We start from the raw sequence: 27,400 nt of genomic DNA on the forward strand, positions 1-27,400 counted from the left end.
GTTCAGAGAGCCCCTCCTGTCTGGGGTCTGGAACTTCCTGGGCAGTTGCTCACATGCCCACAGAGCTTTGTGAGTATCACGAATATCACTCTCAACACACTGTAATAAACTCACATCTGTATTTATTTGCCCTTGACCTCATCCCATTAATCCACACCACAGTTCACCCTCTATTTTACAGATGAGGAAACTGAGGTTCTGCGAGGTTGAGAGATTTACCAGGAATCAGTAGGTGGCTGGAAGCATCCCATCACCACATCTTCTAAAATAATAATAGTGACAGTAGTAACAACAACAGTGAACATTTATTATGCTTATTTGTGCCAAGCGCTGTGATGAGCACTTTACCTGCCTCATAACCCCCAATTCGAGCCCCCACCTCTCCGCAGTACTATTGTAGGTACTGCTGTAAGGTAGGTACTATTGTTATGAGAACGTACAGGAGGAAACCAAGGCTCAGAGAGGTTAAGCAACTTGCTGAAGATAACCCAGGCCAGTTTGCAAGTCCACTCTCAGACCTCGATCTAACTCCACAAAGAAACCCGTGTCATTCTGACTCTCGGAAAACTCTGCTCCCAAGTGCACAGTTCAAAACCCCACCCGAGGCTGCCCTGCATCGCGGTCAGTCTGCTCCGGCCGAGTTGTTCTTTGTTTTGACCAAGGATACAGAGGGCGCTGCCCCGATTCGTCTGGGGGGCCGAGGGGGAGGGGAGGGGGAGGGAGTAAGGGTGGACATTTTAGGTGCAGGGGCGTGTGCCGGGGAGAGTATCTGGGGACCAGAGGGCGAGTCACGTGCTCGTGAAACTCGACCTAGGGGGAGGGTTAGGGAAGGGAGCCCCCGCCCCTACCTCGGGGTGCAGCCCCGGCCGGTTTTAAGTACAACCGTTCACTCCGTCGATCCACTTCGTCCTAGCCTCATTTCGCGGATTGGTGGCGCCCGCCGGGTTCCCGTTCCCCGACTTCTTCCGATGGGACCGAGGCGGTGAGAACACCAGGCTGTCCGGCAGAATCTCCGAGGCCGCCCAGACCCGGCGCGCAGAGAAGTCCCGAGCGCCGGTGCGGTTCCGAGCTGGGCCCGCCGGACTCCGGACGCCGAAATTGTGCACGCGCCGCTCCCCGACCGGCCGGCGGCTACAGGAGGCGCGTTTGCCCCGGATCAGAGGTGAGCAGCGGGTGCGGCTGGGGTCCGGGTCCCGGGCTGCACGTTCTCTGAGAGTCACCCGGCTGGCTCCCACCGACACTTCCAGGCTCCCCAAGAAAAACCCGTTACCTGAGCCCGTGGGTCCCGCCTCTCCAAGCGCGTCCCTCCTTCCGCTTTGGTCTGGCCCCTCTGCGCCCTCTCTTGCTGCACTGCCTCCGTTTAGAGAAACACTCTTGTCGGAGTTCGAACGGACCTGCGGGAACTCCTAAATGCAAAGCCCCATTTCACAGATGAGAGTACTGAGGCCCTCCGGCGAAGGCATTCGTGCTTTCCTCCGCTCCCTCGCGCCCTTTCTCTCTTGCCCTTCCTGTCCCTCTCCTCTCTGCTCTTCTCGGTCTCACCGGCCGCTCTCCGCCCCCGCGCCGCCCGCGTCCCGTCTCCTCCCGCGGCGGCGGCCGTGGCCTAGGCGGAGGGGGTGGGGGTGGGTGCTCGGGCTCCTTCTCTCTCCGGTAAACCCACCCTCCCGCCAGCCCCTCCGCCGCCACTGCTCTTATAAAGTCAGCGGCCGCCGGACTTCCTGCGGGTGCCCGAGCCCCCTCCCCGGGCGAGAGAGGGCGGGCTGGTTCCCTGGCGCGCAGCTGGGTGCCCGTGTGAGTGGGTGGCGCCGGGGGCGCTGGAGGGCCTGCCTGGGTCTCCTTCCACGTGGCAGCTGTCGGCTTGGACCGAGAGACTGTAGGGACTTGGGTCGCCTAGTGCGGAAAGGGGGAGGGCTTGCTGAAGCCCGGCCCCAGAGAAGAGGAGTGGTCTTATAGGGGCAACAGGAAGAGGGGAGGGTGTCCTTGAGCTAACATCAGACTTCCCCTTCCTCCCCCTGCTTGCTTCTGGGGGTCCTTCCTGGAGCGGGAGGCCGGATACTGGCCAGCGGTTGCTTCAGAGCGCGCCCTGCCCCTTGCTGACCTTTGGGGACTTGGGGAAGTGCGGGATTGGTCCCCGGGAGCCGGGCTCTGCGTGCCTTGGCCTGAGTGGAAGAGCCCGGCAGCGCGCCAAGAAGCTGTTGCGCACAGACAGGACCTTCCTTGTCTCTGATAGTGACACGGCGGGAGCCCAGCGCCTCGTGCGCCCCTGGCGCTGCCAGTGCGCCCAGAGCCAGCTCGGCGGCACCCGCTGGGAAGCCCAGGGCTCTATGGGGCCCCCATGAAGGCCCCCTTGCGGGCTGGCTCGAGGGGTCTCGGGAGCCACCATGATACAGGATGCTCCTCTGGGTCCTCTGGGCCCTTCGCTCAGTGCTCTGCTCCTGGGCAGGCTCGCGACCAGTATGGCCCCCACGCTGGAGGAGGCGTACCGGAGGCGCTGGTGGATGGCGTGCACGGCCGTGCTGGAGAACCTCTTCTTTTCCGCGGTGCTCCTGGGCTGGAGCTCCCTGCTGATCATGCTCAAGAACGAGGGCTTCTATTCCAGCATGTGCTCAGGTATGCCCGAGAGGGGGCCAGTGGGGCTCGGGACGGGCAGCAGAGGGGGAAGGTGGACGCCGGCAAAGGACAGGCGGCCAAGGAGACAGAAAGCCGGGCTGCTCGAGACAGAAAGCCGGGCTCCTCAAGACAGAGCACTCCGCAGGGGACTGGGCAGCCCCACTTCTTGACCTCTTCAAACTTCCTCTAGAGAATGAGCCACTCTACCTCATTCACCGAATCCAGTTTTCACTGAACGCCAGGCGTCCTGCGGGCATCCAGGTCCTGGGACTGATCCCTTTGCAGCCTCAGGTCTAGAGCAAGGTGGAGACTCCCAGAAGTGCAGCAGCTACTAGCTGGGTGAGGGATTTCTTACTAGGGCTATCGTAAGGCTGAATGAGGCAAAGGAGAGCCTGCAAGCTGGATTTGATTGTAAAGGGAGGGGCAGGCAGTGTGCTTCTCCTTTTCCAGGCCATTTGAGCCCCCAGGTCTTCAAGTAACCATCTGTACAAAGTTAATCGCCTCATTTCCCCTAGGCCCCAACTTGTGGATGGTCCCTGTTTTCCACTTTGGTCACCTTGGCTTTGAATCAGGGGCCCTGGATGCAGGAGTGAGAATTCTAACAATCCTTGGGAGCAGTAACCACATCCCTGCTGTCTTCAGGTGCCTGGAGGCAAGGAGTCGCCCTTCCTGGTGTCTGGGACTTGAGGCTCTCGTGATCTGATAGGTATCTTTCTTTTCTGGGAAGGAGAGAGCTGTGCGGACAAGCTCAGCCTGAGGAGCTCGAGGGATGTGGAGTTTGGCCCTTCCCTCCCCTCCTTATCCTCTTCCTCCAACCTCCTTGCTGTGGAACAGGCTTTGGAAGAAGGCCAGCTTGGGTTAGACTCCCAGCTTCCACCACTTTTAGCAGCTGGGTGACATTGGCGAGTTCCCTAAAACATTGAGCTTCAGTCGCCCGGCCTGCAAAATGGGAAGAAGAGTAATATCTGTGCTGAGAGTTAACAGTGCTTGATCAATGTTAGGGTCATTCCTGGCTTCTGCTGGCTTCTCCCAGCTTCTCCCAACTCCTCAACTCCACTCCCTGCAGGCGTCTGCCTTGGCTGTGGGAGAAAACCGTTGCCTTGCGGGGTGGAGCTGGGGTGCTCTTGATCTCTGGGCAGCACCCACTCTGCTCTAACCCCCCGCCAGCCTTATCTGTAAGGAAGCAGCAGGTGGCACCGAGGATGCGCGTGCATCTCCTGGCCCCAATTACAGGGTGCTGGGGGGCCTGAGGAGGTGGAGATTAGAGTTGGCAGCTGGCCAGGGGAGGCAGGTTGGGTCAGGAGGAGCTGGCTTGGGATGAAATGCTGGGTGTTCCAGGGTGGCTGAGAGAACCAGACAGAGGGGTGGGGGATCCCTTTGCCAACAGAGGCCAGGAGTCCAGGTCCCCTCTGAGTTGCTTACCCTGGAGGCTGGAGAGACCTTCCCTTCGCTGCCTACTGGCCTTGATGCCTGCCGCTGCCCATCCGATGGCTTCTTCCTGCCTTCTCCACCTGTTTTTTTAATCAACTTTATTGAAGATTAATTTACATCACACATTTTGATGAGGTTTGACAAATTTACACACCTCAGGAACCGTCACCACAATCAATATTTAGAATATTTCCATCATCCCCAAAACTCCCTCCCTTTTGCTGCCCATCCTCCCACCTTTTTAAAAATATGGATAAGAGCTAGATTAAGATATAAGTCACATACGTTACAATGCACCCATTTAAAGTACACAAGTTAATGGTTTTTAGTTTATTCAGAGTTGTGCCACCATCAGCACAACAAATTTTAGGACATTTTCTCTACCCCCAAAAGTCACCCTGGACCCACTAGCAGTACCTCTCCCCCCACCTGTTCTTTTACCCTCAAGCACTAGGCAACCAATCATCTCCTTTCTGTTACAGGTTTGCCTATGACAAAAATAGATTTGCCTATTCTGAACATTTCATATAAATGGCATCTTATAATAGGTGATCTTTTGTAACTGGCTTTTTGTCACATAGCATGATGTTTTCAAGGTTCATTCATGTTGGCAAATGTATCAAGACTTGGTTCCTTTCCAAGTCCTTTGCTACCACATTTTATTTATCCACTCAACAGTTGATAGACATGTGGGTTGTTTCCACTTTTTGGCTATTATGAGTAATGCTCCTATGAACACTCATGTTCAAGTTCTGTGTGGACATATGCTTTCCTTCCATATGGAATTGCTGGGCCATAGGGTAAATCTATGTTTAACATTTTGAGGAACTGCTAGACTGTTTTCCAAAGTGGCTGGGCCATTTTACATTCCCACCAGCAGTGTAGGAGGGTTCCAGTTTCTTCACAGTCTAGACAACACTTGTTATTGTTTATCTTTCTTATTACGGCCCTTCTCGTGGACATAAAGTGTTATATTTTTGTGGCTTTGATTTGCATTTCCCTAGTGGCTAATGATGGTGAGCATCTTTTTCATGTATTTATTGGCCATTGGTATTTCTTCCTTGGAGAAATATCTATTCAGATCCTTTGCCCATTTTTAAATTGGGTTATTTTTATTATTGAGTTGTAAGAGTTCTTTGTATTGTAGATACAAGTCCCTTATCAGATATAGGATTTGCAAAATTTTTCTCCCACCGTGGGTTGTCTTTTCACATTCTTCATGGTGCCCTTTGGAGCACAAAAGTTTTCTTTTTTTTTTTGGATTATTTTTTAAAAATTGAAGTATAGCTGATTTACAATGTTGTGTTAGTTTCTGGTGTGCAGCAAAGTGATTCATATATATATATATATATACACACACATATATGTACATATTCTTTTTCCATTATGGTTTATTGCAGGATATTGACTATAGTTCCCTGGGCTATACAGTAGGTCCTTGTTGTTTATCTATTTTATCTATAGTAGTTTGTATCTGCTAATCTTAAACTCCTAATTTATCCCTCCCCTCCTTTCCCCTTTGGTAACCGTAAGTTTGTTTTCTAGGTCTGGAGCATAAAAGTTTTTAATATTGATGAAGTCCAAGCTATCTTTTCTTTTGCCGTTTGTGTTTTGGTGTCATGTTTAAGAAACCATTGCCTAATCTAAGGTCACAAAGATTTATGTCTATGTTTTCTTCTAAGAGTTTTAAGGTTTAAGCTCTTATATTTAAACCTTTGATCCATTTTGGAGTTAATTTTTGTATGACCAGGGTTGAACCTGTGCCCCCTACAATGGAAGCGTGGCATCTTAACCGCTGGACCACCAGGGAAGTCCCAAGTTCATTACTGAGGTGCTCATTAGTGTCGGCTTTGGGGTTCCCTGGCCACACCCTCTGTCTTCTCAGGTTTCTGCTTTCCCTCTTTTGAGGTACACCCTGGGGTAGATGGTTGACCCACCTATTGGGGCATCACAGCTAAAGAGGACTCTTACTCAGAAGTAGGCAGGGGCAATTCAGCTTATCACACACAACTGCATATCCAGCATAAGTGCCAAAATAATAAAACAGTAGCTAAAGTTCATCAAGCATTGACTATTTGCTAGTTAGATCTTTAGTCCTCACAACAACTCTTTTTATAGAAGGGAAAGCTGAAGCTCAGAGACGCTAAGTAATTTCCCCAAGGTCACACAGCTAATAAATAAGGAGCAGAGTGAGTATTCAGCCCCAGAACCTTTCTTCGAGGCCTTAGGATTAAGAGTTCCCCTGGGAGAGTCCCGTCACAGAGAAGACAAGTAGCCAGAGCCCAGTTCTGCGGGTGTTTTGGTGAATGTGGCTGTGTCAGCTGCAGGAAAATGAATGATGGGGCAAGGGTGGGGGATGGTGAGGAAGGGCTCAGAGACCTGGGATCATTTTGTGAGTATTGTGTGTGTGCAGCAGTCCTTAGAGCCCACCTTTTACATGGCTGCAGTCACTATCCCCATTTCACAGATGGGATAGCAGAACCTCTGAGTTTCAGCAGCACAGCTAGTGGAGCCAGAATTTGGACACGAAGAATGCTTAACCATGATCCTCTCTCCCATGTTTCCTAGACCTAGTCATTTGCAGTTCACCTTCATGATTTTACCATTTCTGTGTGCCATGGGTACTATTATTTACTTAATACTTTCTTTTAAATCAATCCACTTTTTAAAAAATAAAAAGCCTCATTTTAAAGTGTAATATTCTTGGGAATTCCCTGGTGGTCCAGTGGTTAGGACTCTGCACTTCCACTGCAGGGGGTGAGGGTTCATTCCCTGGTCTGGGAACTAAGATCCTGAAAGCTGTGCAGCATGGCCAAAAACTAATTAACTAATTAATTAAATTAAATAAAACTAAAGATCCTGTTTTAAAAAAAATGTGTAATATTCTTGGAACCTTGAGTTTGATGTTACTCAGACATACACACACACACATACATCATACGTATATATTTCTAATACCTACATATATGTATATGTGTGTTTGATACACATTCAAATAACTAATAACTATGAAACATCAAAAACCATTACCTGTACAGTTGACCCTTGAACACGGGTTTGAACTGCTTAGGATTTTTTTCCAACAGTAAATAGTACAGGACTACACGCTCCGTGGCTGGTTGAATCTGCAGCTGCAGAAACGCAGATATGGAGGGACCCCACAAAGGGGGGGGTGACTAAATTACAGGTGGATTTTCCAAAGCACGGGGGAAGGGTTGAGGCCCCTAACCCCCTGAGGTTCAAGGGTCAACTGTACCTCTAAACCCATCTTGAGTGCACACATGCTGTGCATACCACACTTTGGGAAACACTATTTTCTCTGGCTTCTAAGCCCACCTCTATCAGTAACTTACTGCCTATGTTTTCCCTGTTGCACCCCATGCTTCAGTTGTCTATAAAATGGGAGAGGTTAGATGTCAAAGACCTCTCCTGTTGTAACGGACATGGACAGAGGTCTTTGCATGCTGGCTTGGCTTCCCTCTTGGTTCAGAAGTCTGGCTTAATCTACAAAAAGGTACAAATGAACTTATTTACAACACAAAAATAGAGTCACAGATGTAGAAAACAAACTTATGGTTACCAAGGGGGAAAGGGAGGGGGAGGGATAAATCGGGAAATTTGGATTGACATATACACACTACTATATATAAAATAGATGACTAATAAGGACTAATGCGACATTGTAAATCAACTATACTCCAATAAAAAAAATTTTTTAAATGCAAAAAAAACCCCAGAAGTAGCAAGAGCTATTGATATTAACTGTTTCTTTCAATTTAGGGGGAGAAAAGGAAATAGACTCTAAAAAAATAAACAAGGGAACAAATATGAAAAAATAAATAAAATAAAAGTAATTAAAAACATTTGTAATAATTTCTCATAACATATTTAATCCAACATATCAAAACATTATTATTTCAACATAATATTAAAAACATGATTAATATTAAAAAATAAAATAGGTAACTAATAAGAACCTACTGTATAGCACAGAACTCTACTCAATACTCTGTAATGACCTATATGGGAAAAGAATCTAAAAAAGAGTGGATATATGTATATGTATAACTGATTCACTTTGCTGTACAGCAGAAACTAACACAACATTGTAAATCAACTATACTCCAATAAAAATTAATAAAAAATAAAAAGTACATTGCAAAAAAAAAGAAGTCTGGCTTTATCCAACTACTCAGAGTCATCAGGCCTTAGGAACTAGCTCTTACCAGTCAAACTCACAAGAGGCTGATCAATTTAAACCAGAGAAGTGAATGCATTAACTGACCTTGAGTTATTCGCCATACACTAGGCTGGAGTTCGCCACCAGTAAAAGAACACATTTCCTCGCCAGCACTAGCGCAGGCTTTGAAATCTTACTAAGCTGCCCTGTTCAGGACAGAGAGGCCCAGTGGGGTAACGGGGAAGTGTTGGCTTTGGAGAGGGTCTTGAGTTTGGATCTAGGCCTGCCTGTAAGCAGTTGTGTAACTGTGACTTACTTTGCTTCTCCGAGCCTCATGATCTATAAAACGGGGATCATTACACTCACTTTGTGAAGATTAAATGATATACTATATGGAAAAGCGTGGCACAAAGTAGGTATTAATTAGTTGAGAGCTAGTGAGGGAAAGTGTCACTTGATTGTGAAAGACTTAGGAGCAGGGACCGTGTCTAATTCAGGGCCTGCAAACTCAGATGCCAACAGGGGCCAAGCAGTTAATAACAATTGGCTGGTAATGTCCAACATGAGAATACAGTCAGTAATAGTACATCTGGTGACAGATGGTAACTAGACTTACTGTCGTGATCATTTTGTAATGTATACAAACATCAAATTACTGTGTTGTACACATGAAACTAATATATTGCGTGTCAAATATACTTCAATAGAAAACCTAATAATAATTGGGCCAATCAGGGCAAATATAAGATGGCGAATGTCTGAGAGCTCATGAAGAGGTGAGGACGTGGGTGACTTAGAGAGGGCAAGCCCTGGTGAAAAGGAGTGGTCTCTACTCAGCTCCAGCAATGGCCAGATCTTCTGACTTACTAAAGAGAAGCCAGACTTCTGGATTTTTAGGTGAGAACTCCTGATTTTAAACTGGCACCCAATTAAAATTTGCAAGCCAAGCAAAATATGGGTGGGGTTCATTGCTGGTCACCTGTTTGTAGCCTCTGGTCTAAATTAGGATTGCATTTCTTCCTGCTTTACCCACTGTCCCAACACAGTGCCTGTCGTGCAGTAGATGTCGCTTAAGTGTATGTAGATTGAATGAACAGGTGCAGACAAACCTGGTGGAGAAATGAACAGTGATGATGAAAATCACTAAATTTGGGGGGGGCTAGCCTGAACCCCAGAGGCTGTGTGCTCTAAACCCCTAACCCCTTCTTTCAGGTACCTGAGTACCCCATTGCCCAAGGGGCTCTCTCCTCTGGTTAGCCAGCACTCATGCTTTGAAAAGAATTCATTCTCTTCTTTCCTTACGTCAGCCTTCTGCCGCCTGAATGCCCTTTGGATACCTGAAGTCAGGGGTCACTGTCACCACAGAGGGCAGATACTTCCCCGTCCCAGCATTCAGCACTATCACATCTTCCTGTTTCGTTCTCTTCATAGCACCTGTGACTCTTTATATCAATGTCCATTTGTTTCCTTGTTTATTATCTAATACAAGCCCCATGAGAGCTGAGAGCTTCCTGTCTTATTCACCGTGAGACCCCCGGCACCTAGAGAAGAGGCTCACCACGTCGTGGCTGTCCCAGGGGGCCATCATCTACCCCTTCATCAGCTGTTTCAGGACACCCTCTCTGGGCCAGGACCCTGTGCAAAGCTCTTCGTTCCCCTTCTCCAACTGAATCTCCTAAGGAGCCTGGGTTAGGCGTTCTCTGCTCCTTTTTACAGGCAAGGGGCCTGAGCCTCAAAGAGAGGAAGTTATTTGTCCAAGGTTGCACAGCTAGTAGGGATGGTGGTGGGAATTCAGACCCTGGTCTGTCCACCTTCCAGGTGCACCCTGACTTTGCCCTTGGCAGTGATGCCTAAGTAACAAGTAGGAGGCAGGGGAGCCGCCACCTCGTGACTCACTGAGCATTGGGTGAAGTGAAACCCGCCTCCTTCCCACGCCACCAGCCTTTTTCATTAACTTGACACAACTCCAAGTTGGCCTTTTACCTGGAGGACACGTCTTCTCGGAGGTGGACTTCCAGAGGAGCACTGGAGGGCAGTGCCTTGGTCCTGATTCTGCGCCTCAGTTTCATTATCTGGAGAGTGGGGATACTTTATTATCTGACTCCTGGGGCTGTCGTGAGTTAATACAGTGACCGCTGAGAACATGCCTAGAACACAGTTAAATGCTCAACAAATATTAGCTATTATTTTATCAGAACGTCATTTACGGGGTAGCGTCCTCTAAGTTTTAAGGGAATTCCTGTTACATCCTTTGAGCATCACCCACTGATGTTGTCCCAGATTCGAGGGTGCTTCCTATTGGATCCTATTGGGTGGATCCTATGGGGGATCGTCAACCCCCTAAGCTTGGACACCGAGTGAATATTTCAATTCGGTAAATACTTTGATGTCCGTTATTCCATTTGAGCTAGTTGAGGCCTCAGATTGGGTATATGACCCTCCCTGGGTCCGATACTGATTGCTGCTGTTTATTGAGCCCCTTCCCCACCAGAGTAGGTATAATTCCAAAGTCACCAAGCAGGGGCGTGCGACGTGAGTGCGGGACCCCTGATCCCAGGCCTCTCTCCTGAGCCCAGCTGCTCCCGCGGCCACGTGCTGCCTTTCCCTCCCTCTCCTCAGCTGAGAACACCACCAACACCAGCCAGGATGTGCAGCCCCCGTGGCTGAGCTGTAACCAGCAGGAAGAGATGCTCAACCTGGGCTTCACCATCGGCTCCTTCGTGCTCAGTGCCACCACCCTGCCGCTGGGGATCCTCATGGACCGCTTCGGGCCCCGGCCCGTGCGGCTGATTGGCAGGTGAGGTGGCTGGGCTGTGGGGAACTGGAAGGGGCTTTGGGGGGAGCTGCAGGGCAGGACTGGTGCTGCAGGGGGAGGGGAGGCACGGAGTTCAGCCCCTCCCCCTTCCCTGCCTCCCCACAGCGCCTGCTTTGCCGCATCCTGCACCCTCATGGCCCTGGCCTCTTGGGACACCAAAGGTGAGATGTCTGGCCTCTCGTGCCCTCACAGGAAAAGAATGGGTGGGATGAAGGTGGATGTTACCCCAGCTCCTGCCTTTAGCCTCCCACAGCTCCCCAGTGCCTCATTCATCCCTCTCCCCTTCCCAGTTCTGTCTCCGTTGATATTCCTGGCGCTGTCCCTGAATGGTTTTGGTGGCATCTGCCTAACATTCTCTTCACTCACAGTGAGTATGACAGGTCCCGACTTGGCAGTAGGGCACCCAGGAGTTGAGTGAGGGTGAGGGTGGGAGAAGGGCCTGTGGACGCAGATCAAATGCACGTGTGTGTGTGTGTGTGTGTGTGTGTGTGTGTGTCTGTGTGTGTGTGTGTGTCCCAAGCCCATACATCTGTTGAACTCTGTCCTGGGGCCACAGCACAGAAAGAACTGACAACTGCTTCACCTTTCTGGAACTTACATTCAGGAGTTGGGGGAACAGACAACCCTAAAAACAAGTAAACTAATAAATGATATCCCTAGTCATAAGTGCTGGAAAGAATAAAACTGGGTAATGCGAAAGCAAGGGCGGTGGGCAGCTTGAGACTGTGGGCGTGTGTGTGTTTGCCACGTTGTGTATATGTGGTGCTGTCCATGGGTAGGTAGATGTATTTGTGAGTGTGTTGGATTGAACCATATGATACTGCCGACACTTGACTGTGCTTGACCTACAGAAAGGGCTTTTTCACCTGGCTTGATCTCTTGCATGTGTGTTTGACGTGTGTTACTCTAAGTGTATATAAGAGTGAGTGTGCAGAAGGGTTAAAGGCTTCAGCGTGTGTGGTGGGAGGAGGGGTTCCTGGCCGGGCCAGCCTCGGGCTGTTTATCTCAGAGGAGGGCCGCCTGACCGCCAAACTGGGTGTTTTTTGGCTGAATTTCACCTCGCCCAGCAACCGCCTTTAATTCCAGCCCAGGACATTTCACAACTTTCTAAGGAAGCGGACCCCTTCATCCCCGCCTCCCTCCGCAGCCCCTTCTCCACCTTTGCTCAAGGCCCTAAAGCCTTTCTCTCCCCTGCCCTCCGGGGCCTAACCTTGAATCCTGCCCTGGGGCCTAGGGGGCTCTCCGCCCGCAGCCCGCCCCCTGCTCCGCCACCGTAATCTCCAACCAATGACAGGACCGGGCTCCGGTCCCGCCCCCGGCTCCGGTGCCGCCCCCGGGCCTAGGTGCTCGCCGGCCAGGACAGATCCGAGCCAGCACGGCCAGCGCCCAGGCGGCTCAGCCAGGCCGGCCTAGGCCGTGCTGGGCGGAGACAGCGCTCTCGGACCCTGGCGGCGGGTAGTGAGGGGTGCCAAGGCCCCCGCCGCTCCCCCCGGCCCTAGCGCTTCTCCGTGGCGTCCTTGCAGCCTGCCTCGCACAGACAGGGTGCCAGGGGGTCAGGCCGACCCCAGCTGTTTTTCCTAGCCGCTTGGAGGTTGATGGGTCAGTTCTCCGTGTTTAGTCGCCTTCCTCTCCAGAGCTATTTGAGATCCCCTTCTGGACCCCAGTTCTTCCCTCTGTGGAGAGGGTTTTAGCTTTGTATGGCATCTAAGACGCTTCCAGCGGTGGGCTCTGTTGACTGGGGGGAGGAGGGAGAGGTGGGAGCACGCAAAGGGCTGTGTGACTTTGCTTTCCCCTCCCCTGAGGGTCTGGCTCAGGCCAGAGAGTAGAACACACAGTCAGTTCGCTACTGGTAGGAATTCTGGGCCTGCCCTGCGGGTCAGAGCCTCGTCTTCTGGACACCTGGCCTGGCCCTGTTTCCCCCCTACTCCCACCCTCGCCTCCCTAGTCGTCCTGTTACTCGTCCTGGCTCAGCAGAAACCATGGACTGGGGGCCTCTGGGGCCACCGAGAAGGTTAAGGGGCACCATCCTGCTACAGAGCCAGCCATGGTCACAGCCTTGGGTTCTGGGATAGGACTCGGACGGCCAGGACAGGGGAGAAAGTCAGTAACGTGCTCTGTGAGCTCCAGTACGTTCCTTTCCCGCTCCAGACCTCTGTGTTCTCATCTGTCAGAGTTGCTCTAGATCAGTGTTTCTTTCTTTCTTTTTTTTTTTTTTTAATTCAAACAGAAAGTCACAAAAATTATAATCATCCTCATCAGTTCACTCAGTCCCATGTAATTAATTTTTTTTTATCTTGATCTTTTGTTAGCACTTTTATGAGTTCATCAGTTTTTCATTAGAGTTCTGAAAATGCTTATTCATTCAGTTCAGCAGTACAGTCAATTACCAGAAACCTGTACTTGTCAGAGTCTTTTCCATGAATTCCTTGAAGATGAAACCCTTTTATAGGAACATCTTTGCAAAAGCATCAGAGTACACCCAGAACTGTCTGTAAATGACAAAAGACTTAAAAATGACCACGGTTAAAGACTTGATGAAAGTTCATAATAATGCAATTGACAAGGAAATTTAGTTATTTCTGAGATATACATTTTAAAGTAAGAGATCAGTGTTTCTTATACACCTAACCCATGGGTTATTAAGAGGCGAGTCATGATTAAAGGGTTCCATAAATAAGTAGCTTGGGAAACCATGGGGTTAAACAAAATTTCTCTTTGTGGGCACTTCTTCGTGTGGGAGGGGAGTATAGCCAGGTTTCCGACATTGATTTTGCCTTAGAACTTTTCTGTCGCGACTCTGGGGCTGGTGTTCCTGGAGCTCACGTTGAGGACTACTGGGCTAGAAGCTTCCAAGCTTGCTCGGGCGGAGAAAGGGGAGCCCTGGGCAGGTGTCAGGGTCTCCCTGCTCACTGGCACTTCTCTCCTCTCTCAGCTGCCCAACATGTTTGGGAACCTGCGCTCCACTTTCATGGCCCTCATGATCGGCTCCTATGCCTCTTCTGCCATCACGTACCCGGGAATCAAGGTACGGAGCTGCCTGGGGAGTGGGCAGGTGGTGGTCAGTGAGGTCGCTTGGCCTTTTTGCCTTGACACAAGAACTGGGTGGGGCTGGGTGCATAGTATATCTGGTGACCTACTTCCTGCCAGGCGGAGGTCAGTTCCCACCACGGCAGGGAAAAGCGCTGCAGCATCATGGGAAGAGCCCAGGTGCTGCTGTGGACCAGTGGGTCTGACTTCTCTGCTGCTCTGTCCAGGCCTTCATCCTCCCTCCTGGGCCAGTGCTTTCTCAGCTGATCTCCCTGCCTCCAAGCTTTTCCCTCTCTAAGCTGTCATTCACGTGACTTCCAGAATGACCTTAGATGGAGGACTAGCTCATCCACCCACTCTGCTTCGCCTACAGAATCAAGCCCAACCCCTTCACCTGCCTTCAAGGCCCTCGACTCTTTGGCCTCACCCCACCTTTCAGGCCACATCTCCTTCCCCAGCCCTGAAGAGGCTGGATGACTTGGGTCCAAGGTCACCAAGCTAGTCCAGGCCTGGCCAGCTCCTAGACAGCTCAGCCTGGTGGACCTAGAGCCGGAAGGCCTGAGTTCTAGCTCTGGGCAAGTTTGGGGCCTCTTTCCTCCCTCTGATATCGAAGTACCCTTTCAGCTGGGCCGCACCATGCTCCTCAGATTCTGCCTTGGGCAGTTAATTTATTGGTTTAGAAGGCACTTGCTCAGCATCCGTCGCCAGAGGAGGTGGAGAGCACACTGATGGGGGTGACCAACAATTGTTCAGGTAGGAGCAGGCCTGGAAGCTGGGGGTCTCCCTTCCCGTGACTAAGGCAGTGGGATTTGAGGAGCCAGATCTTTGCAGGTGTGGCCCTTTGAAGTTCTGTCCTGCTCCCGGGGAAGAAAGAGCCCCAAAGCCTGAGGCCCAGGAGGAGCAGTTTTCCCAGGCAGCACTGAAGCTTGGAGCCTGAGTGGAGGGCAGACAGCAGCCATCCCAGGCAGAGGGTGGCAGGCAGGACATTTCTGCATGCCTGGCTTCCTCACTAGAGCAGTTGCTACGTCGGCACAGAATCCCAATCAATACAGAACCTGCTTGTCCTGGGGTTGGGAGGCTGTGGGCAGAGTCCTTGCACACGCCCCTCCCCTGTCAGTTGTCACACCTGTGCAAGGTGAGATAAGGCTTCTCAGACTGGGTTTGTCTTTCCCCCAGGGAGGGTGCCCAGAAGGGGCAGGATAAACATGGTTAGGCGCTTTCATTGTCCTCTCTTGCATACAATGAAATGACTTTCATGTGAAAACAAACATGTGTATGGAGTCAAACATTGGTGTGTCTTTTTAAGATAATAATTGAGATTTCAAAGACATTTTGAGCTTGTGGTCAGCCCCTTCGGCACCGTGTGCGAACTATTTCACACCTCTTGAGGGGGGCTGGGGTGAGAAAGGAAGAGGATGGTGGGACTTCTAGATCCAACTCTTAACTTCTGGCCTTGGTTTCTTCATCTGCAAATTGGGTACAAGGAATGGGGTAGACGAGACCTTCTCTAAGGCCTGTGGGGCCTGGGTTCTACCTCCAGCTGGAGGACGCGGGCCTGGGGCTGGGCAGCCTCCTCCATGGCCCGCCCCCTCCCCCGACAGCTGATCTATGATGCCGGCGTGTCCTTCATGATCATCATGTTCACCTGGTCAAGCCTGGCCTGCCTCATCTTTCTGAACTGTGCCTTCAACTGGCCGAGTGAAGCCTTTCCCTCGCCAGAGGAAGTCAACTACAAGTGAGTGACCGGGGGGGTGTGGGGTGGGAGGGGGACTGCCCCGCTGCAGATCTGGAGGCCGGGGTGTGGTGGTGTGAGGGACAGAAGCAGCTGTGGACTCAGAGAAACCAAGATTTGCCGATCATCTGAGCTTTCCAAGTTCCGCTTTCTCATCTGAACTGTAGGCCTGATCCCACCCACCTGCAGGTGTTCTGAGTAGGTCAGGCATAAAGCAGGCAGCCAAAACGTGGGGACTGTCTTCTTCTGTCCAGGTTTGGAGGATGGGTTCAGAGTAGGAGGGACCGTTGCGATAGTGCCATGTGCTACGGGGACCCAGAAAGGGGGGATACAGAGGAATGAAATCCCACCCTTTGTGGGGCCACCTGAATGCCAACTTTACCTACCCCCCCCTTCAGTTCCCCAGGGGACTGGGGTGATGCTCCACAACCAGGCACCTAGGGTGCCAGTCAAATAACTGATGCTGATGGAGCACCTCCTGTGTGCCAGGCACTGTGCTCAGCCCTCATTCTCGATCAGCTCTGTGACGTGGGTTCTGTTACTAACTCCATTCATAACAAAGGCACGGGGAACAAAGTGACTTTCCTAAGGTCATACCACTGAAGGGGGGAGGGGTGAATCTAAGGCTGGAATCAGAACTCCAGAGTCTGAGTTCTTTTTTTTTTTTAATTTATTGAAGTATAGTTGATATATAATGCTGTGTTAGTTTCAGGTGTACAGCAAAGTGATTCATATATATATGTATATATTCTTTTTCTTATTATATTCTTATTATATGTATATTATAATATACATTATATTCTTTATATAATATACATTATATTCTTTATTCTTTATATAATATACATTATATTCTTTATTCTTTATATAATATACATTATATTCTTTATTCTTTATATAATATACATTATATTCTTTACTCTTTATATAATATACATTATATTCTTTATTCTTTATATAATATACATTATATTCTTTATTATTTATATAATATACATTATATTCTTTATTATTATATTATTATATTATAATTATACATTATATTCTTTATTATTTATTATTCATTATATTCTTTATATACATTATATTCTTATTATATGTATATATTCTTTTTCAGATTCTTTTCCCTTATAGGTTATTATAAATATTGAGTAGAGTTCCCCGTATTATACCGTAGGTCCTTGTTGGTTATCGATTTCATATATAGTAGTGTGTATATGTTAATCCTGACCTCCTAATTTATCCCTCCCACTGCCCCCCCCCCCACCCCAGAGTTTGGGTTCTTAATGCTGCCTCCATGGCTACAGCCCAAGTGGAAAATGGCTCATCCATCCCTCACTTAGTGTGTGCTGAGCTGGCCCCTGGGCCGGGCTCTGAGACACACAGACACAAGCCCTGCCCTTGGGAGCTTGTCAGTGGGCATGTCAGTGCTGGTTAAAGGGGGGGCTTGGCACCCCTGGGACGGCACCCCCTAGAGGCAGGCTGTTGGCCTGGCTACTGGCAGGGAGAAGATCAAGCTGTGGCCTGGCTACTGGCAGGGAGAAGATCAAGCTCAGAGGGCTGGCCCTGGATCACAAGGTGACAGGTGACCGCTTCTACACCTATGTGACCACCGTGGGCCAGCGGCTGAGCCAGAAGGCCCCCAGCCTGGAGGAGGGGACAGACAGCTTCATCTCGTCCCAGGACGTTCGTGACACCTCAGAAAAGTCTGCTGAGAGTGAGTGTCTGGTCGAGGTGCCAGCCTTGGGGGACGGAGAGGATGGGTCCTCGCGCGTTGCGAGCACTCGTGCCCAAGTGCTCATTCTCCCCTCTTCAGTTCTCACAACACCCCCTCACAGAGGTGGGCACACTTCCTGTGTCTAGAATGGGGCCAAATCAAAGCTCAGGGAACTCTGGGAAGGTCAGATTCAGGGGTACTCTGCGAGATTTCTGGGATGAGGGAGGGGCAGCTTGCAGAACGGGGCAGGGTGTCCAGGCCTGTGGGAGGGCTGGTTTCCTCAGGGCTCCCTGCAACCTCCAAGCCTCTTGCATCAGATACCGCAGGTGAGCCAGCCTTCAGTCTGGGTCCTCTGACACCTGGTTGGTTGGCGCCTCCTGCTGGCCACAGGAGGAGCTGCACCTGCCTTCTGCCTGGGCCACTTTGCAAGGTGACACCTCTGTGATTAGTGGAAGGACGCTGGGCCTGGGCGTCAGGAGGTGGGGGTTGGAGTCCTGCTTCCCAATTACAGGCCATGTGACTTGGGTAGATCACTTAACCCTGCTGTCACTTTCCCTGTCTCTTAAACTAGCACTAAGAACAGCCGCCTCACAGGGAAGTTAGTTGTGAGGACTGAATGAAGACAGGGACGCGGAAGCTCTTTGCAAACTGCAAATGCTGTGAAGTTATGAGTCTGATCCCCACTGCCGATCCTCCCATGGCAGAGTTGTTACAGGCATGAGCTGAGTCTATCCCACCTGCATCCCGCCTTCCAGCCCCATGAGCTCGGGCAAGTCACTGAGCGTTCTGAGCTGCGGTCTCCCCATCTGTAGAATGTGCTGAAGATAGGGTTGTTGTACAATTTGATTACATGGGATAACACCTGTCAAGTGTGCAGCACATAGCAAGTGCTTAATAAATAGTAGCTCGAGTTATTATTACCACGCCAAGCCTACGGTACACACCTGGAGGTCACCTGAAAAATGTTCTAGTGGGGGAATTCCCTGGTGGTCCAGTGGTTAGGACTCCACACTTTCACTGCTGAGGGCCCGGGTTCGATTCCTGGCTGGGGAACTAAGTTCCCACAAGCCATGCAGCGTGGCCAAAAAAGAAAAGAAAAGAAAATGCTCTAGTGAGATAGTTATAGAGCTGGGCAAGAACTTGGAGGCCAGTAAGGCTGAACCCTCGCTTTTGAAGAAACCGATCCCTCGCCGAAGTCACAGCGTCAGAGCCTCTGCTAGAACTGCATCAGCTGGGACATGCAGAGGCAGATGGAAGATCTAGGGCTCAGGGGCACCTCCTGCTGTCTCCCCAGAGTCTGTGCCCTTGCGCAAGAGCCTCTGCTCCCCCATTTTCCTGTGGAGCCTTCTCACCATGGGCATGACCCAGCTGCGGATCATCTTCTACATGGCCGCTATGAACAAGATGCTGGAGTACATCGTGTCTGGAGGCCAGGAGCATGGTGAGGTGCAGCCGAGCCCACTGGGGGCTGGAGGTGCAGGGGGTCACCCTGGCTGAGCTCCTCTCACCCTGGCTTTCCCCCTCCACCCCCAACAGAGACGGACGACCTGAAACAAAGGGTGACAGAGACAGGTAGGGGGACAAAAGCTCGGGTCCTTGCCCACACCCACCCCGCCACTGCCTGCAGTGGGGAGAGCCTGGACCCACCCTCGTCACCCTGGGCGTTTTGGGGATCTAAGAATTTGGGGGTCAAAGGAAGGTGATTTTGGCATTTTCTCTCCTCTGCTGGACGTGGGTGACAGTGCCCACTAGGCTGCTGGCATCTGTCATGTCAGCTCCTGACCCCACTTCTCTTCCTGCCCTGCCCAGTTGAGTTCTACTCGTCCGTCTTTGGGGCCATGCAGCTGTCGTGCCTTCTCACCTGCCCTCTCATTGGCTACGTCATGGACTGGAGAATCAAGGACTGCGTGGACACCCCCACCGCTAGGTGACCTGCCCGGGGGTGGTGACAGCCTTGTGCTTTCACATCCAGCATCTTACTTCATTCTCCCAGGAGCCCTGGGAGGGAAGGGGTACATCCCCATTTTACAGATGAGGAAACTGACACTAAGAGGGGGCTTGGCTGGCTTGATGATAAGTATAGCTGACATCAAATGCTGACTGTGCACTAGGCACTTGCATTGTCCTCTTTAGTCCTGCACCAGCTCCCTGAGGTAGGTACCTACATTATTATCCTCGTTTCACAGATGAGGAGCTGAGATACAGAAAGGTTAACTAACTTACCCAAGATCACACAGCATTTAGTAGTAGGTTCCAGAACCTTTGTTATAAAGAGTACACTCTAAAGCCTTCTTACGGTTAGAAAGAGATAGAGTTGGTGTATTAGACATCTATTGCTGTATAACAAATCACCCCCAAACTTGGCATCTTTAAACAACAAACATTTATCATCTCATAGTTGCTGAGAGTCGGGAGTCTGGGAATGACTTAGCTGGGTGGTTTTGTCTCAGAGTCTGTCTGAGTCTGTTCAGACTGGTATAACAAAATACCACAGACAGGGTAGCGTATAATCAATGGAAATTTATTTCTCACAGTTCTGGAGGCTGGAAGTCTGAGATCGGGGTGCCAGCATGGTCAGGAGAGGGTCCTCTTCTGGGTGGAAGACTTCTCATTGTGTCTTCACATAGTAGGACCTAGGGAGCTCTGTGGGGCCTCTTTATAAGGGCACAAGTCAATCCCAAAGGCCCTACCTCTACCTCTATTTTTTGTTGTTGTTGTTGTTTTCTTTTGGCCATGCCACGCGGCTTGTGGGATCTTAGTTCCCTGACCAGGGATCGAACCCGGGCCCCCTGCAGTGGAAGCTTGGAGTCTTAACCACTGGACCGCCAGGGAATTCCTGGCCCTACCTCTTAATACCATCACATGGGCATTAGGATTTCAACATAAGAATTTGTGGAGGACACAAACATTCAGACCATAACAGGGTCTCTCATAAGGTTGTGGTCAAGCTGTTGGCCAGGGCCGCAGTCATCTGAAGTACTAACTGGGGTTGGCCAGTCACTTCTAAGCTCACTCGTGTGCCCAATGGAGGAGGTTCGGTTCCTCCCCACCTGGGCCTCTCTATAGTCTGCTCATGACATGGCAGCTGGCTGGCCCCAGAGCAAGACAGCTAAGGGAGGGAGACCAGGACAGAAGCTACAAGGTCTTTCATGACGTCATCTCAGAAGTGACATACACGAGTGAGGTTGTCTTCACGAGTGAGGTTGTCTTCTATAGGCACACAGAGTAACTCTGGAACCTTGTGGAAGGGGACTGTACCAGGGTGTGAATGCAGGATGCGGGGATCATCGGGGCCGTCCTGTGGGCTGGAGACCACCAATGGGTCTTTTTCCGCCCCCCCACATTTTATTTAATTATTTATTTTTGGCTGCGTTGGGTCTTCGTTGCTGCGTGCGGGCTTTCTCTAGTTGCGGAGAGCGGGGCTACTCTTTGTCATGGTGCGCGGGCTTCTCATTGAGGTGGCTTCTCTTGTTGCGGAGCACGGGCTCTCGGCGCACGGGCTTCAGTAGTTGCAGCACGTGGGCTCAGTAGTTGTGGCTCGCGGGCTCTAGAGCGCAGGCTCAGTAGTTGTGGTGCACGGGCTTAGTTGCTCCACAGCATGTGGGATCCTCCCGGACCAGGGCTTAAACCCGTGTCCCCTGCATTGGAAGGCGGATTCTTAACCACTGCGCCACCAGGGAAGTCCCACACCACTGGGTCTTGCACGAAGGTCTTCTGACTGCTTGTGTTCTTTTTGTGTTGATCCAAACGGTCCTGTTTGTCCTGAGAGGATGGGAGAGGGAGACTAGGAGAGAAGTCATCTAAGGATGTGGCTTCCCTCCCCACCAGTGGTACCCTGGCCCTGGTGCCCAGTCTTCCTCCTCTACGCTCTGTTCTGACGGCCATGGTCCATCAGCAGGGCCCTTCTCTCGGACCAGTGGGCGGCCTGTCCTCATCTGTCTCAGCCTGCTGACCTCTCCTCTGGACCAGCCTCAGAGCCCTTGATTATGCTAGAGGGAGGGGCTTGCTGGACACTCAGGGGCCAAGCGGCTGTCCCTACAGTGTCATCTACTTTTGTCTAGGCTGGGGGGCAGGGACACTTTTGTGGGGGCTTCTGATGAGAGGTGGTGGGAGAGCTTCCCATTCTCCACCTTCCTTCCCATCCTCGATTCTTAGACTTCAGTGTGCTTATGAAATAGGAGATAGTTTTCCAAATGCAGATTCCAGGGCCCACCGCCCGAGATTCTGATGTTTGGGGCAAGGCCCTGGAACCTGCATTTTAAAGAAAAGCTCCAGATGATGCTGGGGGAGCCACGCTTTGAGAAACACAGGGCTGGAGGAATGACTTTCTCCCTTTTCTGCTACCCTGAAAGGGGAGGGACCAGGCTGAGAACCCAGGGGGTGGGGAGGGCTGCCGAGGAGGTCGGGGCAGCGGCCGGTGACGGCCTGTTCTCCTCAGGGACGGGGTGGCCACCAAGTCCGTCAGACCACGCTACCGCAAGATCCAAAAGCTCACCAATGCCATCAACGCCTTCACCCTGACCAACCTACTGCTCGTGGGTTTCGGCATCACCTGCCTCATCAACAACTTACACCTCCAGGTACCGACTTCCATCCTCCCCGCTCTCCCTGCCTCGCAGAGTGCCGCCCCAGGCACGGTTCACCCCGGGCAGGTGCCTTCCGGGAAGCAGGGCTCCCGTCCTCTGGGTCTGTTTTCTGGGTTCTCCAGGTAGTGTTTGTAGGAGGTTGGGTTGGCGAGGGGGCAGGCGTGTGCAGCCTCCGTTCCCCTCCTCACCGTGACCGCCCTTCCTCCTGTCTCCACGCTGCTCTTAAGCTCTCCCCGCTCTCTTTTTGGTTTCAGTTTTTGACCTTTGTCCTGCACACCATGGTCCGAGGCTTCTACCACTCGGCCTGCGGAGGCCTCTACGCAGCCGTGTGAGTCAGCTGGGCTCCTGGGCCCCCCTGAGCGCACCCTTCCGCGGCCTGGACTGCTGCTGCGTCAGGGCCGGCCAGGCTCTGGAGGCTGTCTGGCTCGCTGCCCTCCCCCCGGCCCCGCCCCCTAATAACAGGGAGCTCACTTCCTCCAAGGCAGCCCGCCCCACTGCGGGATGACCCCCCCTGTCAGAACGTGTTCCCTTAGGGGCAGCTGAAATCCTTGGTTGCATGACCCTTGGGTCCTATGTCTGCTCTCGGGAACGGGCCCTGGAGTGGCCTCTCTCCCCATGCCAGCCCTGTCGAAACTTCCAGACAGCAGTCTCGTTTGCCTCCTGACTTTCCTGCTTCATGTCGAGCAACCCCCTACCCTACCCCACCCCCCTGGCCCTGCTCCCTTTTCCCTTTTCCTTTTGGTTTCCACGGCTGAGCGTCTCTCCGGCGTTTGATGGAGTAACTGTCCCGGAGCGCTTATTACTCCATCGTGGGCGTGGCGGGAGATGCTGACCCCACGCCCGCATTCAGACCTCAGAGGGCAGCTCCAGCCAGACCTAGGAGTCGTCCTTGCTTCCACTCGCTCATTCCTCACAGTCCACACCCAGACCACCAGCAAGCCTGCCCACGCCACATGCCACAGACTCTAAACCCTGCCCTTCCGAGCATCTCCAGCGGTGCCACCGCCTGGCCTGGATTACTGCCGCTGCCTCCTGACCGTCCCTGCGTCCGCCCTTGCTTCCCTCTGTATTTTTAACACAGGAGCTGGAGACACCTGTTAGGACATAAGTCTCTTCACATCGCTCCGCGACTGCCCGTCTTATCTCACGTAGAGAAGAAGCCAAAGGCTTCATTATGGCTTAAAAGGCCCTACAGGGTCTGGCCACCACCCCCCCCAGGGACCTCTTCCTTCACCTCCCCACCTCGCTCACCCCCTTTTCCCACATGGCTGCCTCATGCCACAGAAACCCTATGTGTGTTCCCTCCTCAGGGCCCTTGGACTTGCTGTCCCCTCTTCCTGGCACGTGCTTCCTCCAGATAGCCACAAGGCTCCCAGCCATCTCACCTTCTCCAGGCCTTTCCCCAGCTGTCCTTGTCTCAGTGGCCTCTGCCGGCCGTCCTGTCTACAGTCGCAACGCCCTAGATACACTCACCCCCCTCCCTCTGCTGAACTTCTCTCCATAGCACTTACCACTTTCTAACACACTGTGCGTTTTTGTTTTTGTTTTGTTTTTTTGGCCACGCCCGGCATGCGGGATCTTAGTTCCCAGATCAGGGATTGAACCCGTGCCCCCTGCAGTTGAAGCACAGAGCCCTAACCACTGGACCGCCAGGGAAATCCCAATGGTGCATTTCTCTTGCTTGTTGTGTGACGACCACCTGCACGCCGCCCCCGAACCCCCCACCCATCGTCAGAATGCCACCTCCATGTCTGGTTCATTGCTGTATCTCCACCCACCCAGAACAGTACCTGGCACGTAATAGGGGCTCAATAAATATGTGTTAAAAGAATAAACAGCCCAGCGAGGTTAGTGCTATCCCTGTTTTTAGGGAAGGAAGTGAGGCTCAGAGAGGTTGAGGAACTTGCTGTTATCACACAGACAGTAGGTGTCAGAAACCAGCTCAGTAGACGTGAAGTCACAGCATACACCCTCGAGGCCAGGGCACGTGCAGAGAGCCTGAATTCTTAAGCTCTGCCCTGCCTGGCTAACAAAGAGTGATATCTAGGGAGGGACGGGACAAGGGGTGGGGCTGGAAGGACCACGCCCCTCATGGCTCGCCCTCCCTCTTCTCATTGACAGGTACCCGTCCAACCACTTTGGGACACTGACGGGCCTGCAGTCCCTCATCAGTGCTGTGTTCGCCCTGCTCCAGCAGCCGCTTTTCATGGCCATGGTGGGACCCTTGAAAGGAGAGCCCTTCTGGGTGAGAAGTCGGGGGGGGTGGCATGGGGACAACATGATCCCCCTTCCTGGGTGCACCCAAGGAGTTGAGGATGGGGGCTCTTGTATGTGATGGAATCCCTCGCTCTTATCTCAGCCAGGAGGCACCTTGGAGGTCTCTAATCAGGGGGTTCCCAAGCTGGCTGGCCATCAGACCCGCCCACAGATTCCCCAGCCTACTGAATCAGCATCTCTTGGCCTGGGCCCAGGAAGCTCCCAGGTGATTTGTACAGTGGCCCAGTCCTGATCCAGCCCAGTTCCACCCGATGCAGGGATCTTCTCTCCAGTGCCCCTAGAAAGGGGCTCCTCCAGACCCTCTTAGTCAAACGCCCGCAGCGATGGGGTGCCGGTCCTGTACAAGGAGGCAGCTGTTGGTCTTGTTGGAAAGGTTTTTCCTTACATCGAACTGACCTCACCTCCCTAAAGCTGATATCTGCCTCGAGGGCCCACCCACTCCCCAAGACCTTCCTGCCAGAATGATGACGAAATGACAGCTGCCATTTCCCAAGTGCTCACCAGGTGCTAAGCGCACCGTGTGTTTTGTACTGAACGTTGCCACAGTGGCCCAGAGAAGGAGGTGCGTCGAATTAGGATGACTTGCCCAGAGCCACACCGTGAGTAATGCAGGGTGGGATGTGCGCTGGGTCCGAGCCCACGGGAGGTGGGCTCGGACCCAGGCCTTCTATCCCAGGCTGCACCCCAGTGCTATTAACTGCCTGGGAGCTTCTTCTCACCACTCCCAATGGGATCCCACTGCCAACACCCTCAAAGGTTAAGGTTCCCAGCCCAGGCTACCCAGACGGCACCAGATCATTTGGGCACCAGCATTAGCTGGGGTTCAAACCAGGCTCTGACACTTTATAAGGCTGCCGAACATTCAGTGAGATGCTGGTGGAGAGTGATTGCACACAGCAAGTACTAGCTCTGTCTATCGTTTCTGGCCCAGGACCTGGACTAAAAATGGTGGCCTTCTCCTCCCTGTGGGAGGCTAAGGAGGATCCCTGAGGGTGATGAGGGTGAACAGGTACCCACTTGACTCTCTTTTCTCTCTCTCTCTCTCTCTTTGCCCTAAAGGTGAATCTGGGCCTCCTGCTGTTCTCACTCCTGGGATTCCTGCTACCTTGCTACCTCTTCTACTATCGCTCCCGGCTCCAGAGGGAGTACATCACCCACTGGGAGGGCCCCCTGAAGGTGCTTGGCGGCCCTGAGGTGACTACCTAGGCCTCTGAGGGGCCCGGGTGACAGGCAGTCAAGGCCTGAGCAGCCAAAGGGAGTGCCTCGTGGCTTTTCTACCTGTAACCTCCGCACCGAGCCAGGCGCCGGGGATTTATAAATACCAAGAGAAGTTCTATTTTTGTAGGGACTTGTTAAAAAAAAAAAAAAAAAAATCCCCAAAGCAGTGCTCCATTGACTGAAGATGTCCCCCGTGCTAGGATTGGACCTTCTTGCTCCTGGGATTGGAGGAGACCGGGGTCCAGCCCTGCCCTTTCTCTGGGCCTAGGGGTCTGCCTGCTGCTGCCTCCTGGGGGCTTGTGGGATCAGTGAACAGGCGACCCCCGAGATCTCAGCCGTGCAGTGTCCAGAGTGTGCAGGTGTGTGTGTGTGCATGTGGGTATGAAAGTCCCTGCCCCTCAGAGGAAAGGGGCCTGAGGTGCTGGCTGCGTCCTGAATACTGCCGCGTGGGCGGTAAGCCCCTTCCTGAGGCTGGAGGCTGGGTTCCCTCCCTGCTGCTGCTGCTGCTGCTTGCAGATCTTAGAGGAAATAAAAAGGGAAGTGAGAGACTGGCTGGTGTGTACCTGCCTGTGTCTTGGGGGAGGGGTGTGTCTTCCCACACCCCATCCCTCGTCCTCAGCCAGGCTCAGCTGGGCATTAAGTAGGACACCTGAAGTGCCAGCCTGCCCACCTGTGGCTGTCTGGCTCACCTCCCTGTTCTCAGCCATGCCCTGCCCTTAGTGTCTGGAGGGAGTCCACATCCTGCCCTCTGCTCCTGCCCGCCACTTCTCAGGGTTTGGGGTACATCCGGGAGGTTGGCCTTTCTCCCTACAGGGGATAAGGGGCAGGATGCTTTGGAAAGAATGCTAAGGAATGCCTCTCCAACTTTCCTATCCAGGGATCCCTGGAGGGAGGTCTGTTGCAAGTAACATTCTTTATAGTGTTTTATCTTAAAACTTCATGCAAATTTTGAGCTTCATTTTATGCTATGTTCATATTTACTTTTAGCAATAAAGTGAGGCTTTAAAATTACCTGCATCAAGGGAAGACACTGTCTTTGAGGGCAAGGGACCTTCCAGCAAGCTATACCTTATTTATCCCACTCCTACATCTCTTTCTGTCCTGGGACATAAACCTTAAAGTCACAGAATGGAGGGATGGGGCGGGGAGGGACCACTAACATTTGTTGAGGATCTGCCTGTCCTAGCTACACGGGTATCTCATTTCATCCTAACTGTAGAAGTCGGTGTCTTCGGGTTGTTTCGTAGATTGAGGAAAGCTCAGACAGGTTAAGGCACCAGACCCGAGGGCACACAGCTGGTAGGTGGTGAAGCTGAGCTCGGAACCTGGGCATTCTAACTGCTGAGTCCTAACCACAGGTCTGCCAAGGCAATCAGCGGCAGAAAGGAGGTTCCAAGATAATGAGCTCAACTTTCTGCTGCCCTCTCAGGGCTGAGAGTAACCACAAAACCCTTATCCACCCCCCCACCAAAAAAAAAAACCTTGGAGAACCCCCAAATTTTAGCCCTGGAAGACAGTATTACAGATAAGCCCTCCCTTTGTCTTAAACTGTCTTTAGGAGTTGATAAAACAGACTGACCCACCCATTTTATAGATGTCCAGAGGGGTCTGGAGACTTGACAAAGTCACACAGCAGATACCTGCCTGCTCTGAGCCCAGACTCCTGGCTTGCAGCACTGTGCCCTTTTCGCAAAATACAAAACCAGAACTGGACAGCACCCACCAACGGGTTGGACGGGTTCCCAGAGGCCTTGCCCTGGTCTCACTACCATCTCTGTCCCGGACCTTGACTTTCCGTACAGTCTGG

At 52.0% G+C, this 27,400-nt stretch overlaps 1 protein-coding gene across 2 annotated transcripts; it reads left to right on the top strand.

Moving 5' to 3' along the window:
• The first annotated feature begins 74 nt into the window (after positions 1–74).
• Positions 75–26,144, top strand: SLC43A1 (solute carrier family 43 member 1). Of its 2 annotated transcripts, XM_082341197.1 has the most exons (15): positions 75–1,162; positions 2,444–2,610; positions 10,841–11,018; positions 11,142–11,197; positions 11,327–11,403; positions 13,969–14,061; positions 15,665–15,798; positions 17,334–17,512; positions 18,807–18,953; positions 19,049–19,084; positions 19,322–19,439; positions 21,951–22,092; positions 22,353–22,426; positions 24,220–24,343; positions 25,435–26,144. In XM_082341197.1, exons 2-15 carry the CDS (start codon positions 2,457–2,459, stop codon positions 25,579–25,581), a joined length of 1,659 nt encoding a protein of 552 aa, XP_082197323.1. In that variant the 5' UTR covers positions 75–1,162; positions 2,444–2,456; the 3' UTR covers positions 25,582–26,144. The 2 variants fall into 2 exon arrangements, with proteins under 2 accessions (XP_082197323.1, XP_082197322.1); XM_082341196.1 differs by lacking the exon at positions 75–1,162 and having other exon boundaries at positions 1,178–2,610.
• The last annotated feature ends 1,256 nt before the right edge of the window (positions 26,145–27,400 follow it).

This window comes from Balaenoptera borealis (assembly GCF_965194805.1).
Source record: "Balaenoptera borealis genome assembly, chromosome: 11".
Classification (NCBI taxonomy): Eukaryota; Metazoa; Chordata; class Mammalia; order Artiodactyla; family Balaenopteridae; genus Balaenoptera; species Balaenoptera borealis.

Coding starts and splice junctions, on each gene's coding strand:
- SLC43A1 (XM_082341196.1), top strand. CDS start 2,382: ATGATACAGGATGCTCCTCTGGGTCCTCTGGGCCCTTCGCTCAGTGCT. Junction 14,062..15,664: donor TCACGTACCCGGGAATCAAG/GTACGGAGCTGC, acceptor CTCCCCCGACAG/CTGATCTATGATGCCGGCGT. Junction 22,093..22,352: donor TCAACAACTTACACCTCCAG/GTACCGACTTCC, acceptor TTTTGGTTTCAG/TTTTTGACCTTTGTCCTGCA.